Below are 19,202 nucleotides of genomic sequence, written 5' to 3'. Positions count from 1 at the left end.
GGATAAGGACAAGGAGCAGCAACTACAACAACAAAAAAAATTGGTGCGCTAATAATATCCACTGTGTGCCATAAAAACCGAAAACACGCATAAAATGAAAAATATGCGTACGTTAATCGCATCCATGCGTACGCGACGATTGCTGATGACGATGGTCCACCAACGGTGCACCGGAATCATCATCCCGCACCGTTCTCTGCACAGTCGCGCGCAACCGAGCCGTATCGGCGTGGTTCCGCGGTTGATGATAGTGTGATAGGTGCATTGTAAATTAATTACGACCTTTAAGGTATGCCCAACACTACGGAGGAACCGCGCACTTCAAGGTGTTGGTTGAGCGTGTGGCTTGGCAACGCACAAAAATGCATGTTCCCACATACGTACAAGCGGCTTCTGCGTCCTCGAAGGACGTTTTCTTGGCTCTGTTTTGGTGTTGGTTTCGTTTGTCCCGTCTCCCGTGCATCCACTGCGGAATGGAAAGAATGTTATGATACGCTCGTGTTGTTTTTCGTCTTTTTCCGGCTTTTTTTCCAAAATAGCTGACGGAGAAACTATTGAAGGGCGCTTCGTAATGAATTGGTGGGTCGCGTTGATGAAGTTATTTCGTCCAAGTACGAACCGCTTGGGTGCAGTGAAGATGAGAATGATGAACGACTTTGTAAATTCAAACCGAAGGAATAGTTTGTTATGCAGCAGGTATCGTGAAGTGTGTAAATCGGTCGTCCGATGCGATCCGGTCGTCACTTTTAAGGGTTAATGACGCATTGCAATGTTTTCGAATCGTTCTGAAGCTTACAAATGATTGCAACATACTGCTTAACGGATATGCTCATTGGCTGGACACATGTTCTTTTTTTTCAGTTTGCCTACTTCTCAATGCACATTCTTTTAATTTTTGAGCAGCAGATCGGAGGGTCATTTTGGTCCTTAAAATATCCAATGTTAATTTAATTCAATAAACTAAATGAATTTCATTTAGAATGAGTTTTCAGTTCAAGATGTGTTCTGCATCTGAAGGAAAAAGTTTATAAACTAGCTTTGAAGGTAGCACGAATGCAAGATTAAAAATAATACTTACAAGATTTTACGGAATTTTAGGCATTCTCTTCATTTGAATTTCCCTTAAAGTTGTCTTATACTCGTAGAATGTTGTTTTGATAACATTGAAAAATATATTGCATAACTCGGCTTAAACCACCCACTTTGAAGCTAAAATTACTAAACAACTCTCTCCTAATGCCTTTAACACATCATGAACAGCTAACCCTTCATCTTCACCCAGGTTGTGTCAAAAGATGTTCCGTGCGTCAAATACGACCTTGGTCGAGCACCAGCAAAAAGTTACGTCTAGCTCAGTAATCTTCCTTAGACGCCTTGAAAATTCCACTCATAGACGCCCAAAAGCGTAAGAATCCACTGTCTGGTGTGTGTGCTCCGGCAAGATTATATTATTATCCCGCTAATGATGGAAATGTCTTAACTGCGTGCCTTGAAAACTCACGCAACAAGTCAGTCACGGGAGCGGAAATTGATGATAATAAAGTGACCCAGGAGAAGGGGACGTAGTGCGGGAAGTGTCCCGCAATCGAAACGCCATCCCAAACACTTTTCTAACACTTCCCGAAGCCGTCAAAACGAAACGACTACTAATCACCGTTTTCGGCCATGGCAAACACTTTTTGCCCTATGGGTTTGGTGATTTTTTCAGTCCGTTTTTTTTTTCTTCTTCCTCCTCGTCTCCCGAAACGTCCCCCGGGGCAGGCATTTGAGGAGTTTTGAGTGTTGGTTTCAGTACCGCATTTCGGATCCGTTCCAGGAACACCCTGATTGGTGCTGATACTCTGTCCTCTGTCTGTCAGTCATCACTCGATCGAATCGAAATCCCGAAAATGGTTCTATCCCGAACGCACTGATCGAAAGCACATAGAGAAAGAGTCTGAGCTCTTAGGTCCAGCAGAGAAATTGGGTAGCGAGGGAGATAGAGAGAGAGGGAAAACAAAACGAAAAACAACCGAAACCCATAATTTTGACCTCTAATTTTAGCTAATTTTTCAAAACACTCTTTAAAAGTGTGAGACCGAATCGAATTCCGCTCGGGTCGGGGTGCACTCTTCGGTGGTCCGCAACCCTGGCTCGCGCTGCCACACGGGGCTGTGGGTGGCCACGTTTGTCTTTCAACACTTGTTGGCACGGAAACTTCACTTCTTCACGCGTCTTGTGTCTCCGCAGAAAGGGAAGAGACGCGAAGAAGCCCACCATAGCGCGAGGGCTTAAAGCGGCTTCTAGCTCGCTCGGTGCATGGTTTCGAACAAGCGTGATAAATTTGAGTACATTTTTTCTGCCCGTTCATGCAACTTTTCATATTTGTTTATTGAGCTCGATTTCACTCGCACCGTCATCACCGGGTGTGCTGGGACAAACCGCTCTCAACTCTTCCCGTCTAGACAGGACGGCACATTCACACCTACGGGGCCCAAGGTTGCTGCTGCCTCCTCCCGACGGGTGTCAAACCGAGGTGACAATATTTATCCCTCTGTGTCCCACAGCCAGACACTAGCAGGACCTCAGCATGCGTCCATTGGTCTGGTCCTGCTGCGCGCACCAAGCTGTTTGTTGGCTGGCCATAAAAATAATGCTACAAATGGCCATTCTCGACCCGTGGTCTGTCCCTTCCAGCTTCCCAGCTATGCAGCACACCATACCGTACAATCAAGGCTCGTACTTCGCTTATACGTTGCTGCTTCTCGTCTAAATCCCCGGGGGCCAGAAGGTGTTTGAGCATCTTCCGCACACACACACACACACAAATGCTCAGAACCCACATTGTAAGTTCTTAGCTGTAGGTACGGATCGATTCTGAATCATTGTGGAGGTGGAAAGGAAAATTAACATTCCAAACAATAATTAATTGAAAACGTCCCAAAAATGCAGGATAATACGATTATACACCCGCTACTACTGCATTCGAAAGCGGGCATTTGTCTCCATGGAAACACCGGAATGATCGTACGCGATCGATTGTGTGGATGATATCATACGACAAATATCCCCAGAGAAAGAATGTAGGAATGGATTTATCAGTTTATTGTTGATACATCTCATGAAAAGAATAACATTTTTGTTGAGCAGCTTCATGTGTACTTTTAAAAAAATTGTCCTGAGAAGAAATTGGATTCTTAAAAGACGAAAGATGTCTAAAAATTCTAAATTTCTGTAAGCAATAGAAGAGGAAATGTTTAAAGAAACCCGCTTATAACAGTGCCCTTTTCTTTCACTTTCGATATGCACGGGAATGAAAGCTTTAGACCTCTCGTTTGGTAAGCTTTATCGATCCTTAACATCAAATGGAACCTTCCAGACACGACAGATTAAGAAGTATATAAGCTCGTTGGATCTGAGTTAGAAAAATAGTATTTTAGTTTTCAATCATGTAGCTATTATCCAACTTTTTTTCGTCATTGACTTATTATCTCTAACCATATGAATTTAGCTTTAGAGATATTCAATGTAATTCCAATTTTTTAAATATTTTAATAAGTTAAACAACATCCTCAATTCTAAGCAATTTCTTCTTCAGCCGTTCTAAAGAAGGTAACTTCGTGTTTTGTAACAACCACCCAGGAAAGTTGTGAACAACAATGCGCTTACGCTGTCCAAACAGAAGAAATTCTCCAACCACACGGGCGACAGTGGGCAGCACGGTGAAGCGTAACAAATGAGCATCGTTATTCTTATATTTGTGTGTCTATATTGAAACGTCAAAATAGTCATTATTCTTTACCGTCCATAGAAGCCTGTGGGGGCTCCAATGCCCATATACCCACACACACACATACACAACAAGAGGACAGTCGATCCTTGCGCACCCGCAAATAATGGCCCCTGTTCGACCCTTCGTACACCCAAACGCCTAAGAAAAGGATTTAAGTAGATGTTTATTTATGATGAGAATAAACCTCGCCACTCGCGGCGGTGATTAATCTTATCCATGTGTCGTGCGTTAGCCGGTGTACCGAGCGACCTTCCAAAAAAAAAAAAAAAAAAAAAAACCTGAAAAAGGTATACCATTGGGGGTGGATTTGTTTCTCTTCAAAGTTTGTTGCTGTTCTGTATTGCACGCTGTATGTCATACAACTTCTGCTGATTGCGATTTTGCGTTCGAAGGGGTCCTACCAGTCGTTGGGAAGGATTTGACATCTGAGATGCCCCCAAAAACAAAATCCATCCGTCAGTAGTTGCTGGCTTCAAAGGCTGACGTTGACGATTTCGCGCTCCAGTTTCAGGTCGTGTCTCGCAAATGACTTAATTTGACCTCCTGGCTAAGGTGCTGCAACCTTGCCGACCTGCGTGGCCTCGAATCGACACCGAATCAACAAGCTTCACCGTCGGTGGTCCTGGTGCGGGAAGTCCAGGTGTGGACGTTCCACGACGGTGTGTTTTATTTGCTTTCTTCATTGGTAATGTCCGAATCCATACACAGTCTTCTTCTCGGCGAAAATAAAAAGAAACACTTTCAATTCCGGCCTTTTGACGGACGGAAAAAAGGGTTCACGGGGAAGCCCTTCGGATACTGCCAGCCATGAACGGTCCAAACTGTTCAAAGACGATGCAATGAATGTTGCCCGCATTTGAGTGAATACCTGCTAATGATCGATTCGCATGTTGTTGGAAAATTTTCATATTCCCCTCTGCTTCCCCCGACCCACAGCGCTATCAAACGGTGAGACACATTTGCTCTGTCTGGCCTAAAATCTAAATCACCTGGCAATCGTGCAAAAAAAAAAAACTCCACAACTTTGTCAACTGTACCGCCATTTGGTGACAAGGAATGAATGGTAAGTTGTTTCTCGCTTTTTTTTTCATTCTCTTCACATAATTTTCCGAACACGTTTCATGTCACTTGTCCCTTAGCGCTGACGGGGACAGACCTACCTGGCAGGGCTGCATACGGGAGAAAGCTGTAAGAATAATCAACACGCTTTACCGGGGAGTAGAGTTCATCAGCAACAACAGAATACAGCAACGAAAAAAAAAAAACAACCCAACATAAAGTAAACTTAAACCGGTTGACGTGGCAGAAACCGCTGGAGAAGGTGGTGTTGAATTTTCGTAATTTATTTGCTCATGGACGCGTTGACGGGCTACGAACAAAGGCGTTCAACAGCAGCTACATGCACACTTGCTAGAAGGGGGTGTGCTCATTCGAGCACGGTTGGCAACTTTTTGCCGTTGACAATTCTATCCCCCCTCCCCCTCCCCCCCTGAAAGGTGATTATGTGCGATAAATAACGATAATGCTCTAATTGTGCCCATTGCTTCGTGTATGTATATGTGTGATGTGGCATTGGTCGGGGTGCATGGACGAAATGGAAAAACGGTTCATACTTTTCATGGTTACCGGAAAAAGGGTTAAAATCTGTATGGATGATTGGGGGGAAAATGACACAGTAAAGCGCTTGGAAGGTAGGCACAAGTAATGTTGGAAAAACTTCAAAGAAAAATACATGAATTTACTATATTATGGCGTGACTTGATAGTTGTCAGCTTGTCCGATGGTTCAAAGCTCCTTCGAATCTAAAGATCATTTAGTTAAATTCACTCTGTCAACTCTTTATGACCACCTAGATCCTGGAAAAGATGGACAATGTAGACAGAATAATATTTTGCAACGCAAAGTTAATGTCCTGATTTTCAAAACCATCCAAGACACTGCTCAACAATAGTGTTGCGCCAATCTAAATCCGAAGACTTCCATCGCTTTGTATCTTAATAAGTAGGAACAAAAGCAGCAGAAGCTCGTCCAACATTGCATCGATCATGACTGTGACTTCAATTGATAGGATTTAGACTGAGAGCTATGAATTCAGGCCAAATTTCTTGTTCAAAATGTTCAACTCCAACTTCGGCAACAGTCAGATACAGTAGACTTTTAGTCAAACTTTCAAAACCTCACTAAAAACAAGAACAACTTTTCTTAGACATTAAATAGCATGGAAAATGCTTTTTTCCAATGATTATAAATGTCTCAAGATACCTAAATACCAGCATAATACCACCATCAATAGCTCAAACAGTTATTTCAATAAGAACTGGCACAAGAATAAAAGTGTCCTCCAAGAACCCTCCCACCATGAGCACTGAAACGTTGACTGCATTACAACCACAACAAAGTATGTGTAAAGCTGTTGTCAACCGACTGGTCTAGTCCAACAGGACCCATTGTTCAGGGTCAAAGGATGTGAGTCGCAGCAAACTGTGCAGGATTGTTGCCGAGTCGAGCACAAAACCCCTCACCAGACTGTAACAGCGGGTGTCACCGTACCAAGCCATCTACCAGCCAAGTACGCTGCCCGCTGACACGTTGCATAGCCACGTTGACAACGGGGTCGTAATTTATGACGAACAGGTTCTCCAGTTCTTAATCCACTCGATCCACCCCAGAGCGAACGTAACGGAAGGATGGGAGCGAAATGTGCCGAGCTTATGTATTCGATCGTTACTCGATCAACACTTTGTCAACACTCGTTCAAAAGACGATTTTTCTTCCCCCGTTTGCTCGGTGCTCGGAGCCGAGGAAGGGAAGTATCAGCTTTCAGCTATGGCGTGCGATCAATCCGTACCAAATACGTCCGTACGTTCGACGTTTCCAGTGGGAAATGGAAATGACACCACTGAGAGCTGTCACCCCGGACCACAGGCCGTTACGATCGGCACGGGGAGATATGGAAAATTAATGAATTTACAAATTAATCAGATAATGAGCGCCTTTTCGCTTGGTTTTCAGCTCGCTCGGTTTTTATTCGATAAATCCAGACAAAACCACAACAAAACAAACAAACCAAACACACTGTACCACCCTCGAACCGAAAACCGTTGAACGCGAAGAACGATCGATGGACGCACGGATCGATCGATCGACAGTGTGACTGGTGAATTTGCATAATTTATGCTTTGTCTTCGGTAAGCAAGAAAAGCATCAGCAGCATCAGCACCACAGCACGGCGTAACACCACATACGAGCGAAATCAACGCATAGCACAGGTGGGCTGCCTGGAGTAGCCTCCAGAAACAAAGCTTCCACCAAAGCTGTGACACTAACGATTAGGGGCTACGATTTTTCACACTTTCATCGACAGCTTATTGGAAACGATTATCCAATAGTCATCGGTTCGGCTTTTGGAAGAGAAATCGATTCGAGGAAACAAACATAAAGCAACGCAGACAGGTTTCTTTTTTCGTGGCGAAGAATTTGTTCTTCGGAATAGCTTAAGGGCTCAACGGACAGACGGACCGTTGTCCTGCTGTAGGTGATGGCGCACAGTAATTGATGAGCGGATAGCCCTTGGGTCAAGGGCTCGACGAATGATTCACGGTATGGATTGAACAAATTTCAAGCTCAAAATGTTCGTTCTTGGGCTGCTCTATTCATGCGGCAGGCCGCACAAAAAGGGTGTTAATTAAGCTGTCTTCGAGCCTTCGAGGACGAAGATTGATGTGTAGCCATCAGTGATGAGCTTTTGCTGCCCTTTTGCTAGGAGTGAAGAGCAGCAAACAGTAGATACCACTTGATATCATTCTCTTAGCTTCTTTGAAGTTTTGTTTATGCTGTTCAAAAATTATAAAGAAACTTAAATCAATGTAGAACATCACAGTAAAACCAAAATATAAGCAATAGAAGTGCCAAAACCGACGATTCTCGCTTCTGAACTTTACAGGGATTTCCCACCCCGCAATAAAAGACACGGCTGGGGCTCTAACGATCACCACATCACCTTTAAATAAAGCAATAAACTGCTGCTAATTTGTCTCGAACCATACTGAGCACAGGAAATGATCCGACACTACTTAATGGCATCTAATGTCGCAGCATTCAAAAACCCTCCCAATCAATCGATCGCGCGGGAGTCGATCGTAAAGCAATCAGCTCCTAAATCTTTACGCCAAATTGCTTTTGTGTCAGCTGCAGCAGGTATAACCGGGCACAAGTTTTACCCAAGTCCAGTCCAAAGCACGATCGACTGAATGCGTCGTTTGCATAAAAAGCCTCATAAGCAGACATCAATGTCGAAGTAGAGGTTTTATTTTCCTTCTTCTTCGTCAGCACATTCACTTTACTCTCCCGGGAGCTGAATCGTGTGTGGTTTGTCGTTCGGTAGTTGCTTGTGCTGATCATAATCATGGACGAAAATGCGCCATCGTCCAAAAAACCGCATACACCGTTCGACCCAATAAGCCTACTGCAATTGAATTAATTTACGATCGATTCGTCGAATGGCTGCCAAGCGGCCCACAAACGTCACCGCTACTGGACGAACCATGGCTCTGGAATGGCTTCATTTAAAGGATAATGTCTTATTCCTTCCTTTCCTCGATCACTTCGAGCGCAAAGTTCGATTGCAGCGCTAATCTTCACCGTTTTTTTGCTAAACGATCCCGTCCCTCAACCAACCCGGCAAAGGTTCTCCCCAAGCCTGCTCCGAAAAGGATGCAGTCCCAGGCGCCATTCCCGTTTATGGGACACCTTTTCTGCGCAACTCCAAAATCCGATCAACCAGCTGCTCATTTTATGGACCAACAATTCAATCAGCATAATTTTTCCGGCTTCGACTCCCACCGGACCGATTGCTGCCGGCACGACTCGGAACGGCTTGGAGGTGGTTGTCTACATGCATACTTCGCGCTGTCCAACATTGTAACCGGACCCGGACCAAAAATGTAGACAACGGAAATCGTCTCCCATCGTTCCCCATCGTGCTCGCTTTCGGGAGGGTTGAACATTGTAGACACCATCGTTTGGAAGCTTATCGTGGATCGGATTCATTTCGGCGACAGTAAACTAATCTCAATTAATTAAACCACGATAAAACGCGCGTTCCTGCTTCTTACAGCCGAGCCCCCTTCCTCGTACAATCGAGGGTGTCGAGGGACCCATCGAACACGGGACTCGCCGCGATGTATGTTTTATGTATGAGCGTAAGCGGGATTCAACATGAATACAGAGAGAGACGGAGCGAAAGACAACGCGTTGCGTTGGTGTGGTACACCGGCGATACCACCTACCAAACACACAAGATACACCGGGACCCACAGATAATGGCCGGTGTCCATGGACCATAAATCAAGCTCCCATGTTCGTTATGCGGGCCGAGCGTTTGCGTCTCCGAGCTTCTGCTCGTGCGCGCCGCTCGGGATGGAACTTTTGGCGTACGCGAAAAAGACGCCCCGTTGGTTTTTTTTTGTCGGGGGAAAGGCGGGAATTCGCGAGGGAGTCATAAAAACTTGTGTCTAACGATACCGAGTGAGCATTAGCTCGGTCCGTCGAGGGTAGTACGGCATTAGGAAGCTAGACGACGACCGATACGGAAACCGAAACCGCATTGTCGTATTAATGTGGATCCGAACAAAGTGTGCGATTGATTATCTGTCTATGCGATGCAAGAGGCGAAAGCTATCGCGATCGATAAAATATCGATTAATATTGAAATGGGTGATAAAGTGGGGGATGTGAGAAGCTTTCATCAGTGGATGCAAATGTGCAAACTGAAGCGCTCTTTTCACTGTGCAGCTAGTAGGATGAGTAAACTATAAAATAAGATTGAAACCGTTATTGTTGGGGGTAAGAAAGGTAACGTTGATTGACTCTCTAAGTTGAAATTTTAATGAAATTAATTTTTTGGAACAGTTTTAATTGCAAATCGCTTGTTAAACAAGCAAGTGAAATATTTTATGAAAAATGCCTGGCTTACCTGGTTCCGTTTTTCCTGGAATAATGCAATGTTGTCTTGAGAAGTTGTTAGAGAAGTGTTCTAGTATACCTTTATCCCTTCCATTGAGCATTCTATCTGTAGTATCATAGGAATGCCTTCCATCTCTTCCCATTTTTTATTTCTGTCTATATCTTCTTGATTCTTGTTAGGCCAATGGTGACGTTTTAATTCCAAAACACACTTTTTCCTACATTCTTAAAGAACATATTTGATGTGCCTATATCCCCTAGGAACCCTAGTCATTATTAAAACAAAGTAAGTTGTTTTCTTCGTCCATCAAATCATCATAAAACTTTTTGTTTTGATGCGATGAAACAAAACAAGGAAAATAAAAGGTTCTCACATGATCAAAACGCACAGCACATGCGTAACCTTTATTAACTGCTTACCATTAAATCACACCTTACTCTAATCAAGAAAGTGACAAGTGAGACCAACACAATTACACAATTTAAACCCTTGTTTCGATAATTCAAACCATCTTTAAACTGATCGACCGATAAGGGTCAAAATCAATACCCTTGTCTCGCGAGACGGAAAAGAATCGTTTTGACTAATTCAAATGCGCTTACCTGCTAGAGCTGTTCAGTTTGATTTTAATTCTTGTTAGGGGCTATAAATTATTCGATAAAACCTAATCCCCGTGATCCTTGTGATCGTGTTTGCATGCCAACGCTGTATCGGTGGCCAAATGGTGCGCATTCGATAGCAGCTCAAACTCCCGTACCAGCGTCAGAACAAGCGTGGAACGCTGGCACACAAGAAATCTCCAGCACGGAAGGCTTGTGTCGTTTGTATCCCGCCAGCCCGGTGTGCTGCGCGATGTGGTGGATGTTTAATTAAATTTAAATTTACTACCCAACCATCATAAAAATCCGTGAAGCTTATCAGCAATTTCAGGTGACAAAACCTTGAGGTCGGAATGCTTCTCTCCATTCCCAGGCCGCGGCAGGCCTTCGACGGCTTCGGCGACGCGAACGCGTTATAAATGTAATCTTATTAATTTTTTATTGCACCACCGCACGGGGCGAACGAGGGCCAGGCCCGGCAACGAGCCAGTTGAAATAATGCCTTTACGATGTGCCAGTGAACGAGGGAAAGAGAAACCGTGGTGGAAGCCGCTGGGAAACAATCACGGCCACACGGCAGGACTTCGGTAGTTCGGAGGTGAGACCGGGCGAGCGTAAATTAAAATCCAAATCCGTCGTCCCACGGACCGGGACGGGTGGGTCCGTTCGCGGGTTTCGATTATAAACACCTTTTGCCTAATTAAGGACCGAAGCCTAAAGTGCACCGCGGGTGGCAAAGAACGCATCGGTGCCGAGGGTTTTATTGTTGCTATACACTACCATTTTTGTAGTGCGGTGGACTGGTGGTGTCGCTTGGACTGATGAATGTTACGAGCTTTGGTTTGGTTTCTTTTTCCAAGTCTCTGTTTGTAATGAAGCCAATGACGTTTAACGCTCCTTGCACCACGTTAACATGTCGACAGGTCTGAGAATGTAGCCTTATGGCGCTAGGTCTTCTGCAAGCGAGCTACAGTTTCACTTTTTCTTCCGTGTGCCATTAATATTTCACTCGCTTACAAACACTCTGCTCTACTGCTGTGCATCGATTAGCTTCCAACAAAGAGGACACGCACGTTCTCTAACGTCTGGTGTCTAATCGAAGAAATGGTTTTACGCGAATTTATGGGTCAGAAGGCTAACGAAATCTCCTACACATACACACACGAATCGCAAAGCTCTGTTGGCAGTTTAATTGCAGACGTTTACATGCGCTTATCGGGGCGCCATTCCGTTCTGTTGATGCGTAAATTGAAAAGCGAACTTCATCGTCATCAGCCACCATTCTCATTAAGCATTAATGTCACTCAAACCGAGCCCAGTCAATCATGGCGCGATGGCGTGTGAACGCAAGCAAAATTCAATCGAAAATTGGTCTGCGCTACCGTACCAAGCGTTCGTTACATAAATTATCACGTGCGATGTGTTAGAGACAGTGTCGCTCCTTTATCACACCTAACCTAACTACACCCTCGAGAAAGTCGTCCATTTTCTATTCCGAATCGAAACACCCTTGCTGCGAGAGACCAACGCGGATGTCATTTGAAACAATGTATGAAAGAACGAACCGAAAAACAGACGTTAAAATAAGGTGTGTTCGAGTGTATTTGTGTGTATCCTTCCCCCAAATATTTCTGGAGTACATTTGATGAAGAATGATCTTCCTTCTGTGTGCATGTCAGCAGTACCCTTACCTTTTTTTTAAGGCACGTATAGTTATTCAAACTGACAAACGACATACTGCACTGGATGGGAACGTTGAGAGAACTTTTGCAGCAACAAAGTCCACACAGGTCCCACACCCTCCAACATGCAACATGGAGTTCGAGTGACATTTTCGTCGGCGCTCGTTGTGTGCTTGGCAATTGGAGCGCATTCCCATCCGCCTTGTTTGTGCTGGAACCATTTTTCTTTCGCCGAAAAATAAAACAACCAGCGCTTCATTAGATACGGAAAGGGCCATCCATTGAAACGTGGAGCTAAATCATCCAATACGGTAGGGTGACGGTTGCCAATGCAGTCAACTTGCCGACGCCAAAAACCCATCATCATCGTGTAACAGACGGGAGGCAAACGGCCATGTGGAACCATTCCCAGGACCTCTGGCTCGAGCGCATCACGTACGAATGAATCAAAAGCTTGATGCCTGTGCCAGGCGTGCGGGTTGTAATTGAAAATCGCAACTGAAAAACAAGGCATTAAATTTTCAAATTGAAAACAAATTACCGAATGGGGAAAAGTGTTTTCCCTGGTTTCGAGTCAGTCAGTCATTAGTCTTGTGCGCTGCGTTTGTGCACCAGAATGGGTGGCAGCTGACGGTGAGTTTGCTACAAATTAGCACAAAACGAATAGAATTGTGAAGAATGAGAGATGTACTCCTGGAGCTGAAGTTTCGTTTGAAAGTTCAGGCCATAACGAGCATTGAATTTAGTTGTAAAAATGTGCGTTTTTCTTAGAAAAGAAAAGACATTTAAACATCTCAATTATTCGTGATGGAATTTCTTAGTAGAATGGGCGTTTAACTCATAAAATTACTGCTGTGTTGAACTCTCATCTAAACAGATTGTTGGAAAAAGAAATTTCTACCATCAGAACTCATACAAAGGATTTTGAAGAATCTCCAAAGTTTAAGCTTAAACAAAACAAAAAGAAGATTTCCATTCAAATAGTTAGCATTACAAACCTCCCAAGCAGCAGAAAAGATTAATTTGTCAAGAACAAAATTACATCGCCTCAACCACTTTCATAATTACTATAATCGCTTCCAGAAAAAAAACCCTCATTGCTAACCGGACCTAAGCTTGATAGCGCTTACTATCCAACCATAGGAAAAAGCCATCTGCTGCAGACGCTCCGCAACATAATCCGGCCATGTATGCAACTAATTCCACTCCTAATAATACTGTCTAATGACCAATTCGTAGCTGTAGCTTTTACCAAGCTTACGCTTTTTTTCTCACTTCCGGACCCCACTCACTTTCTCCCGCACAAGACTTCATGTTTCCCGGACCGGAAAAACTCCCAACCGTCTCATGAAAAAAAAGGCACCGAAACAAAATTTGAACCTAATGATTTATAGCCCTTAATCCCACCCGGAAAATGACTCCTAATTCTGACACTTCCGATTGCTGCGCTTCGATAACGATTAGCTCGGTCAATCGTTTGCTTGGTGGAAGCCCATCCCCCAATTGCACCTACCTTCCCGTCTTGGTGATGATCATTTCCGTGCCAAGCTCGTTGAACTTGTCCCAAAGTTCCTTCGTCTCCAGGTGACACTGAACCGGTCGCAAGTCATCCGAATTGCAGGACCCTACGATGGTGGGCCGTTTCTAAGGTACGTGAGGATCGTAATGGGAGAACCATTAGACTGGAGGACGAAGCTGCAGCTATAAAGCCATCGCATTGCATTGCTTACTTGCGCTGGTTCCGGTGAAAGTCGTTCCTCGTCCGACACGGATATACTGTTCGGTGTTTCGGTCGTGCGCGAGTGAGTCACACGGCCACTGTCGGAGGACTTGGGTTCCTCGGAATCGCTGCATTCTTCCACATCCACGTCCACCTCATCGTCTGCCTCGGACAGTCGATCGACGGACGAGTTTTGTGACCCTGTTGGGCAGAGAGAGGGTGGGAGAGGGCAAAGATTAAAACATTGCAGACAATTATTAAAGCACATTATTTTAAATTATCATCAAGCGTTCACCCATTTTATCCGCTCGCGCATCCCTACGCCACATTAAAAGGGCAGCAAAAAACACACACACACACACACACACAGCGGTGTGTTCTATGTTGCAGCTAATTAAATATTCCATTAACACCACGATTACGGCTTGTTTAATAAATCAAACATTAATACGCATAAATTAATTCCAATTACGCTCACAACCAAAAAGAGAGCAAAAAAAAAACGCACCCTGAAATCATCGCGCCCGGCAGGGCGGTGAAGCATACAATGCAAGGATACACCGCCCCGAAACCGTGTATGCAATGGAAATGAAATACATTAAATTAGGCGTGAAACAATAAAAAACAAAATACACCCCAAACCCGGTTGCGTGGTTTTGCATTTTCATTCTTCCCGGGATGAATCGCGCGAGGTCAGAAAAATCACAAACGAGTGAGGAAAATCGGGAGCCTTGTAGCATGTTTGGCTCCCGAAGCTTTCGATAGAGCTTTCCACATTCATTTTCCCACTCAGACCCACTCCCACACACACACACACACACACGAAAAACCCTGGGCTGGTAGATAACAATAGAGACATTTAGCAAACATTTTGAACGAACGGGTTAAAAATACACAAAAAAAACATAAATAAAATCAACATGCGCTTAACAAGCACACCGCCGACCGAAGCGAACCGGTTTGCTCATCAAAATATTCATCGCCACCATGGCCCGCGACTGTGGCCAACTGTGCGCCGTGTGTTTTTGTCCGGCAAAAATGTATTTATGCAAACGTTCCATGCTTGACGAGAGATTTGTTGCTGTTATTTGCTCTCTTACTCTCTTCACCATCAGTAGTGCAAAAAGATAACAGATTTTTTGTAGGTTATTGCTGAAAATCGTGTCATCTCTTAATTGAATAAAAATGGGCATGTTTTGCTTGTTTTTCCCATTTTTAGAGAAAAAAAAACATAGCGGATATGCTGGTACACTAAAAGAATGAAGCAGTTTGTGATGATTGGCTAACTGTTGGGCAATAAATGTAACGCAAAACATGGTTTACGAGGAGATTTATAATTCCATTACTTGTACTATTATGGGTTTGGATTTGTTGAGTTGAATGCCGAAAGGGTACGGTGCACCAGACGAACGCTGTGCCACTTTGATGTTTGAATAATGGACTGAAATAAAGGACAATGTCTTAGGATGGACAGTAATTGCACAGTTTTTTCACAAATGAAGCTCTACAGCCTCTTGTCTATCATCCAAAAATTATCATAGACCTTTCAGTAAGATTTTAACATCAACAAAAACAGACGAAAAAGAAGGTAATTTTTTCGCAAAAATTTGGAAAACCATCAACCTTCATCTATTGATTCTTTGAGTACTTCCTGTGTGCACTTGTAGTACGCTAGAACATTTATCACATTTTTGAGATATTTTTAGTACATGTAAGGTAATACTCATTACATCCTTGTCCTAGAACATCCCCGATTGATTTGATGTTAGTTATACGAAGTTTGAGTACTCCCATTTCTACAACAATGTCGGCTTCAACAATAATCGTACTGAGCAGTACCAGAAACCTTCCTGTTTGAGGATCCTTTTGGTTAAGTTTCTTAGCTAGAATAATGGTCGAATAGTCGAAGATGTTTCTTCCCTCAAACCGCATCTTCCAATGGAGTATGTCATTTAAAGAGTCCTTTTCATGTAAGAGTCCCTGGCATTTGCTACGGAAAAAACCTCGTAGTTGAAGACCATTCGTTGCACAGCCCTCTTTCACTTCAAATCTTCGTCGTTCTAGGAGATTCTACATTACAAAGGCTTTCCAAGAGATTTTGAAGCCAAAAGGGCCATCTCGTTGGAGATCTCTCTCTCTCTCTCTCTCTCTCTCTCTCTCTCTCTCTCTCTAAAGAACCATCGTACAACTGCCGCTGTGGCAGAAATCAGTTCATCTCAGTCATTTATCAAGGTACTTCGTAGTCAGAGACTCCGCGTCATTTTAAAATCACCTACGTAACGACTTCGTTTTCGAAGAGGATTCATCAAAGAGACGTTTTTTCGTTCCAGGACATCTCGACTAGATAAGACATTTTGTCATCTTTGTCTTCTGTCTATATGGCCTTATCGTGAAAAACTTCTGTTGTTGTGCGCAGGTCCGAATGGATACAGATGTAATGTTTATCCAAAAAAGATTTAAAAACCTGATTTAAACTTAAATGCTTCATTTGTTCAATCTTTTATCCACTAATTCAATCACTCTTGAATTGCCTTTCGAGCACTATACGTGAACGCAGCACGAGGCACCTGATAACACGTACGAAAAGGAACCAAACGGTCCAACCGATTTCCTACTATTTATTGAGCTTTTTCTTTATTTAGTAATGATTTTGGCCCGTGTAGTGAAACTTATGAAAGTGCAATAAAATGTCCATTGTTTATATAATAATTGTTTCCGGTTTTGTTGTTTTCCTGTTGTTCGGTTTTCCATGACGTTCAAAACGACAAAAAATCCCATTCCATTTCTACCATTTTATGATGGGCGATTTTTATTGATCCTGTAATAGGTGCAAAGCGTGTGGGCAAGGTGCTCAATAAAACCCAATCAAGTGTAAAGCGACATTCAATCGGTGAAAATTAATGCCAGTCAGAGGTTTTTGTTTTTCGTAGCAAACCGGAAGCCACCAGCCGAATGAAGTTTCTCTCCAATGCCATCTTCAGACTGAGCGACAACATTTATCAGCCTTTCCTGAAGTGACGCACTGTTCACTTCACACTTTCGCTCGTTACGACAGGTGTTTGCAGAAAACCACAGACACACTAGCAATAACCAATATCGATTCGACCATCGACACAATCAATGATCCATATCAGGCAATGAATAAAGTCCCGACCGACGATACAACTCATTTTTAATTGACAAGCCAACGCAGCGCTTGATGTTTTCGAAGGTTCATGCTTCGCACCGGAATTGTGCGTAACTTTTCCCACACGCAACAACGGCTTGAGCAAACATTGTAACACTTTGACCCAACAATCCTTCAACACATGTTTGCAGGTGCTGCAGTTTATCGAGTAGAGTCAGTCGTTTAAACAGCTCCGATGGAACCCTTCCCAATTCTCAAACTCGCAAGTTTTTCAACACTTTATTACTCAACGTTAGGTAGCGTTTGTCGTCCACAACAGAAGCAAAAGGTGGCTTTCATCAAAGCCAGGGAAAACTGGTGGCCATTTCCGATCCGGTCCGATTTCCCCAAGAGCCGGGATTTAGTTTTCAAACCCCAAAATCCCTTCACTACACACGCACACGGCTTGCTCACGTACCAGCGCACGCACCACGCATGCAAAAGAAAACTGGTCGCTGTCAACGGGCGGCTTGGGCGCCTTTGTGTCTCGTAACCCTTTTTTTCTACGTCCCTCAGTTGGCCGAAGGAAATCGAAACTGATTCTGCTTTTCGTTTTCCTATTTTCCCAACGTAATGGGGATGGTGGGTAGGTTTTAAATGTGTTTTATCATGCATTTTTTCCACATCATATCAGTGTATTAGTGACGTTGACTTTTGGACCGGTGAGGTGTGAGACCATTCGTAGCCCTTTGCTGTGGTCCCGGAAAGCCCGGCACTACGCGTAGTCTTTCGGGAGTGCCAACGATTTACGATAATGATAATGATGGGCACCTGTGTAAAGTGCGAATTGTTCGCACCACCACCATCGGTCGGAAAATGGGTTGGAAGCATGCAGAAAACTTTGAACGGGTTTTTGTTTGGCTGCCTGATTGTCGGCAGATGCCAGCAGATTGGTACGGTGGCCCGTTGTTTTGCGTGCCGGCTACGGCTACAGCGACCTGAAGGTGTGAGAATTCTAATAAAATCTTACAAAATCCATCATCAGGTGAGGTGAGGCATTCATCAGCGATGGCGGTAAATTCGCCAAAGTAAATTAAGTGTACTGTGCACGTGAAGTGGTTGGGCACGCACATTTTATCGAAGGGAATTTTCATGCTAATGGATGCTTGTGGTGGTTCATTTGCTCAATGTTTATAAGGAGTTTAATTTTTGTGGGTGAAGTTCTTCTTTCTGCGTAAGAATTTTACTGTGCATCTTCTGCTTCTACTTCTTTACTTAACGATCAACGAGGCAAGGCCGGCCATGACTTACTAGACTTGCCGATGCTACGTAGTTGGATAGTCAGTCCTCACTACGGGGGACGGTCCGGATGGGATTTGAACCCCGATCCTTCCGTTTTAAGACCGGTGCCACTGTGGCCAACCCACCGGGCCGCCCTATCATGAAAATCAAATCTTACTGAGACTCCAACAGAATAAAGACAAAATTAAATTAAAGAAAAACTAATTACACCAACGCAATTTGAGTACAATTTTTGAAGAGTGGTTCAAATTCTTCTGTTTAAAAGCTCTTATTTTATATTCTTTGGAAAATTGTGGGATACTGTTAAAGTAAGCTCCAATTGTGATTCCAACAATAAACTAATGTCCATTATTTTCATTTTACTAATTTCCCCTTTTTCAAGCAATCTATAATATGCTCTTTACTTCCTCTGTTTGTTTCATTTCATGATGAATATGTTTTCTATATTGCTTACTTTTTCATTTTTATTTTATCAGTTGATTGGAGAAAACATAAATTGTATTATTTTTACAGTTTTATGGTTAGCTAAAGGATTATTTTGACATTTATTTTGTTTATCTTTTTATCTTTTTAATCATTTTCTTTTCTCTGAATCTTCTGCTCCAATTGATTTTTTTTAAATATGTTGCCATATCGATCTTCTCTTACATATTTCAAATCTTATTGCTGCTATTATTTTGTACTTCAACGCTGTAGCTTAATGTATCTTGTGTTATATGTCTTAACTTTTCTGTTGTCTGTATGTTTCGATGTTTTATTTATGTTTTTTTTATTCGTAAAGGACGGCCAGGCCGTATTGCTTTTTATTTATGCTAATGGTTTAAAATAAATATCTTAACTTTGCTGTTTTCGTCTTTTTATATCATAATAAATCAGAAAATTATTTTTTAACATATTTTTGCTATTATTTTAACTTCGAATAGATAAAAAATATTATTTGATAGCTAGAAAAAATACGCAAAATGATAATAACTTGTTTCAAAAATAATAAATAAATGCAATAGCCAATTTCATGTGCACGTACCATCAAGGACATCTAAAAGATCATATTTTTAA

At 43.1% G+C, this 19,202-nt stretch overlaps 2 protein-coding genes across 2 annotated transcripts in view; one reads left to right on the top strand and one right to left on the bottom strand.

Moving 5' to 3' along the window:
• The window catches only part of LOC126565520 (transmembrane protein 242), a 479,972-nt gene that overhangs the window by 5,952 nt on the left and 454,818 nt on the right, over positions 1-19,202 (top strand). The window lies entirely within an intron of this gene.
• LOC126565848 (T-box protein H15-like) overlaps positions 1-19,202 on the bottom strand; it is a 50,525-nt gene that overhangs the window by 29,278 nt on the left and 2,045 nt on the right. Inside the window, exons 2-3 of the mRNA XM_050223057.1 lie at positions 13,749-13,939; positions 13,532-13,662 (exon numbers count right to left, since the gene is read on the bottom strand). Coding sequence (XP_050079014.1) covers positions 13,532-13,662; positions 13,749-13,939 — 322 coding nt within the window. The remainder of the gene's footprint in view (positions 1-13,531; positions 13,663-13,748; positions 13,940-19,202) is intronic.

Source organism: Anopheles maculipalpis, chromosome 3RL, assembly GCF_943734695.1.
Source record: "Anopheles maculipalpis chromosome 3RL, idAnoMacuDA_375_x, whole genome shotgun sequence".
NCBI classification, from domain to species: Eukaryota; Metazoa; Arthropoda; class Insecta; order Diptera; family Culicidae; genus Anopheles; species Anopheles maculipalpis.
Note: the sequence above shows the minus strand (reverse complement) of the source record. Positions and strands in the feature narration are given on the sequence as shown.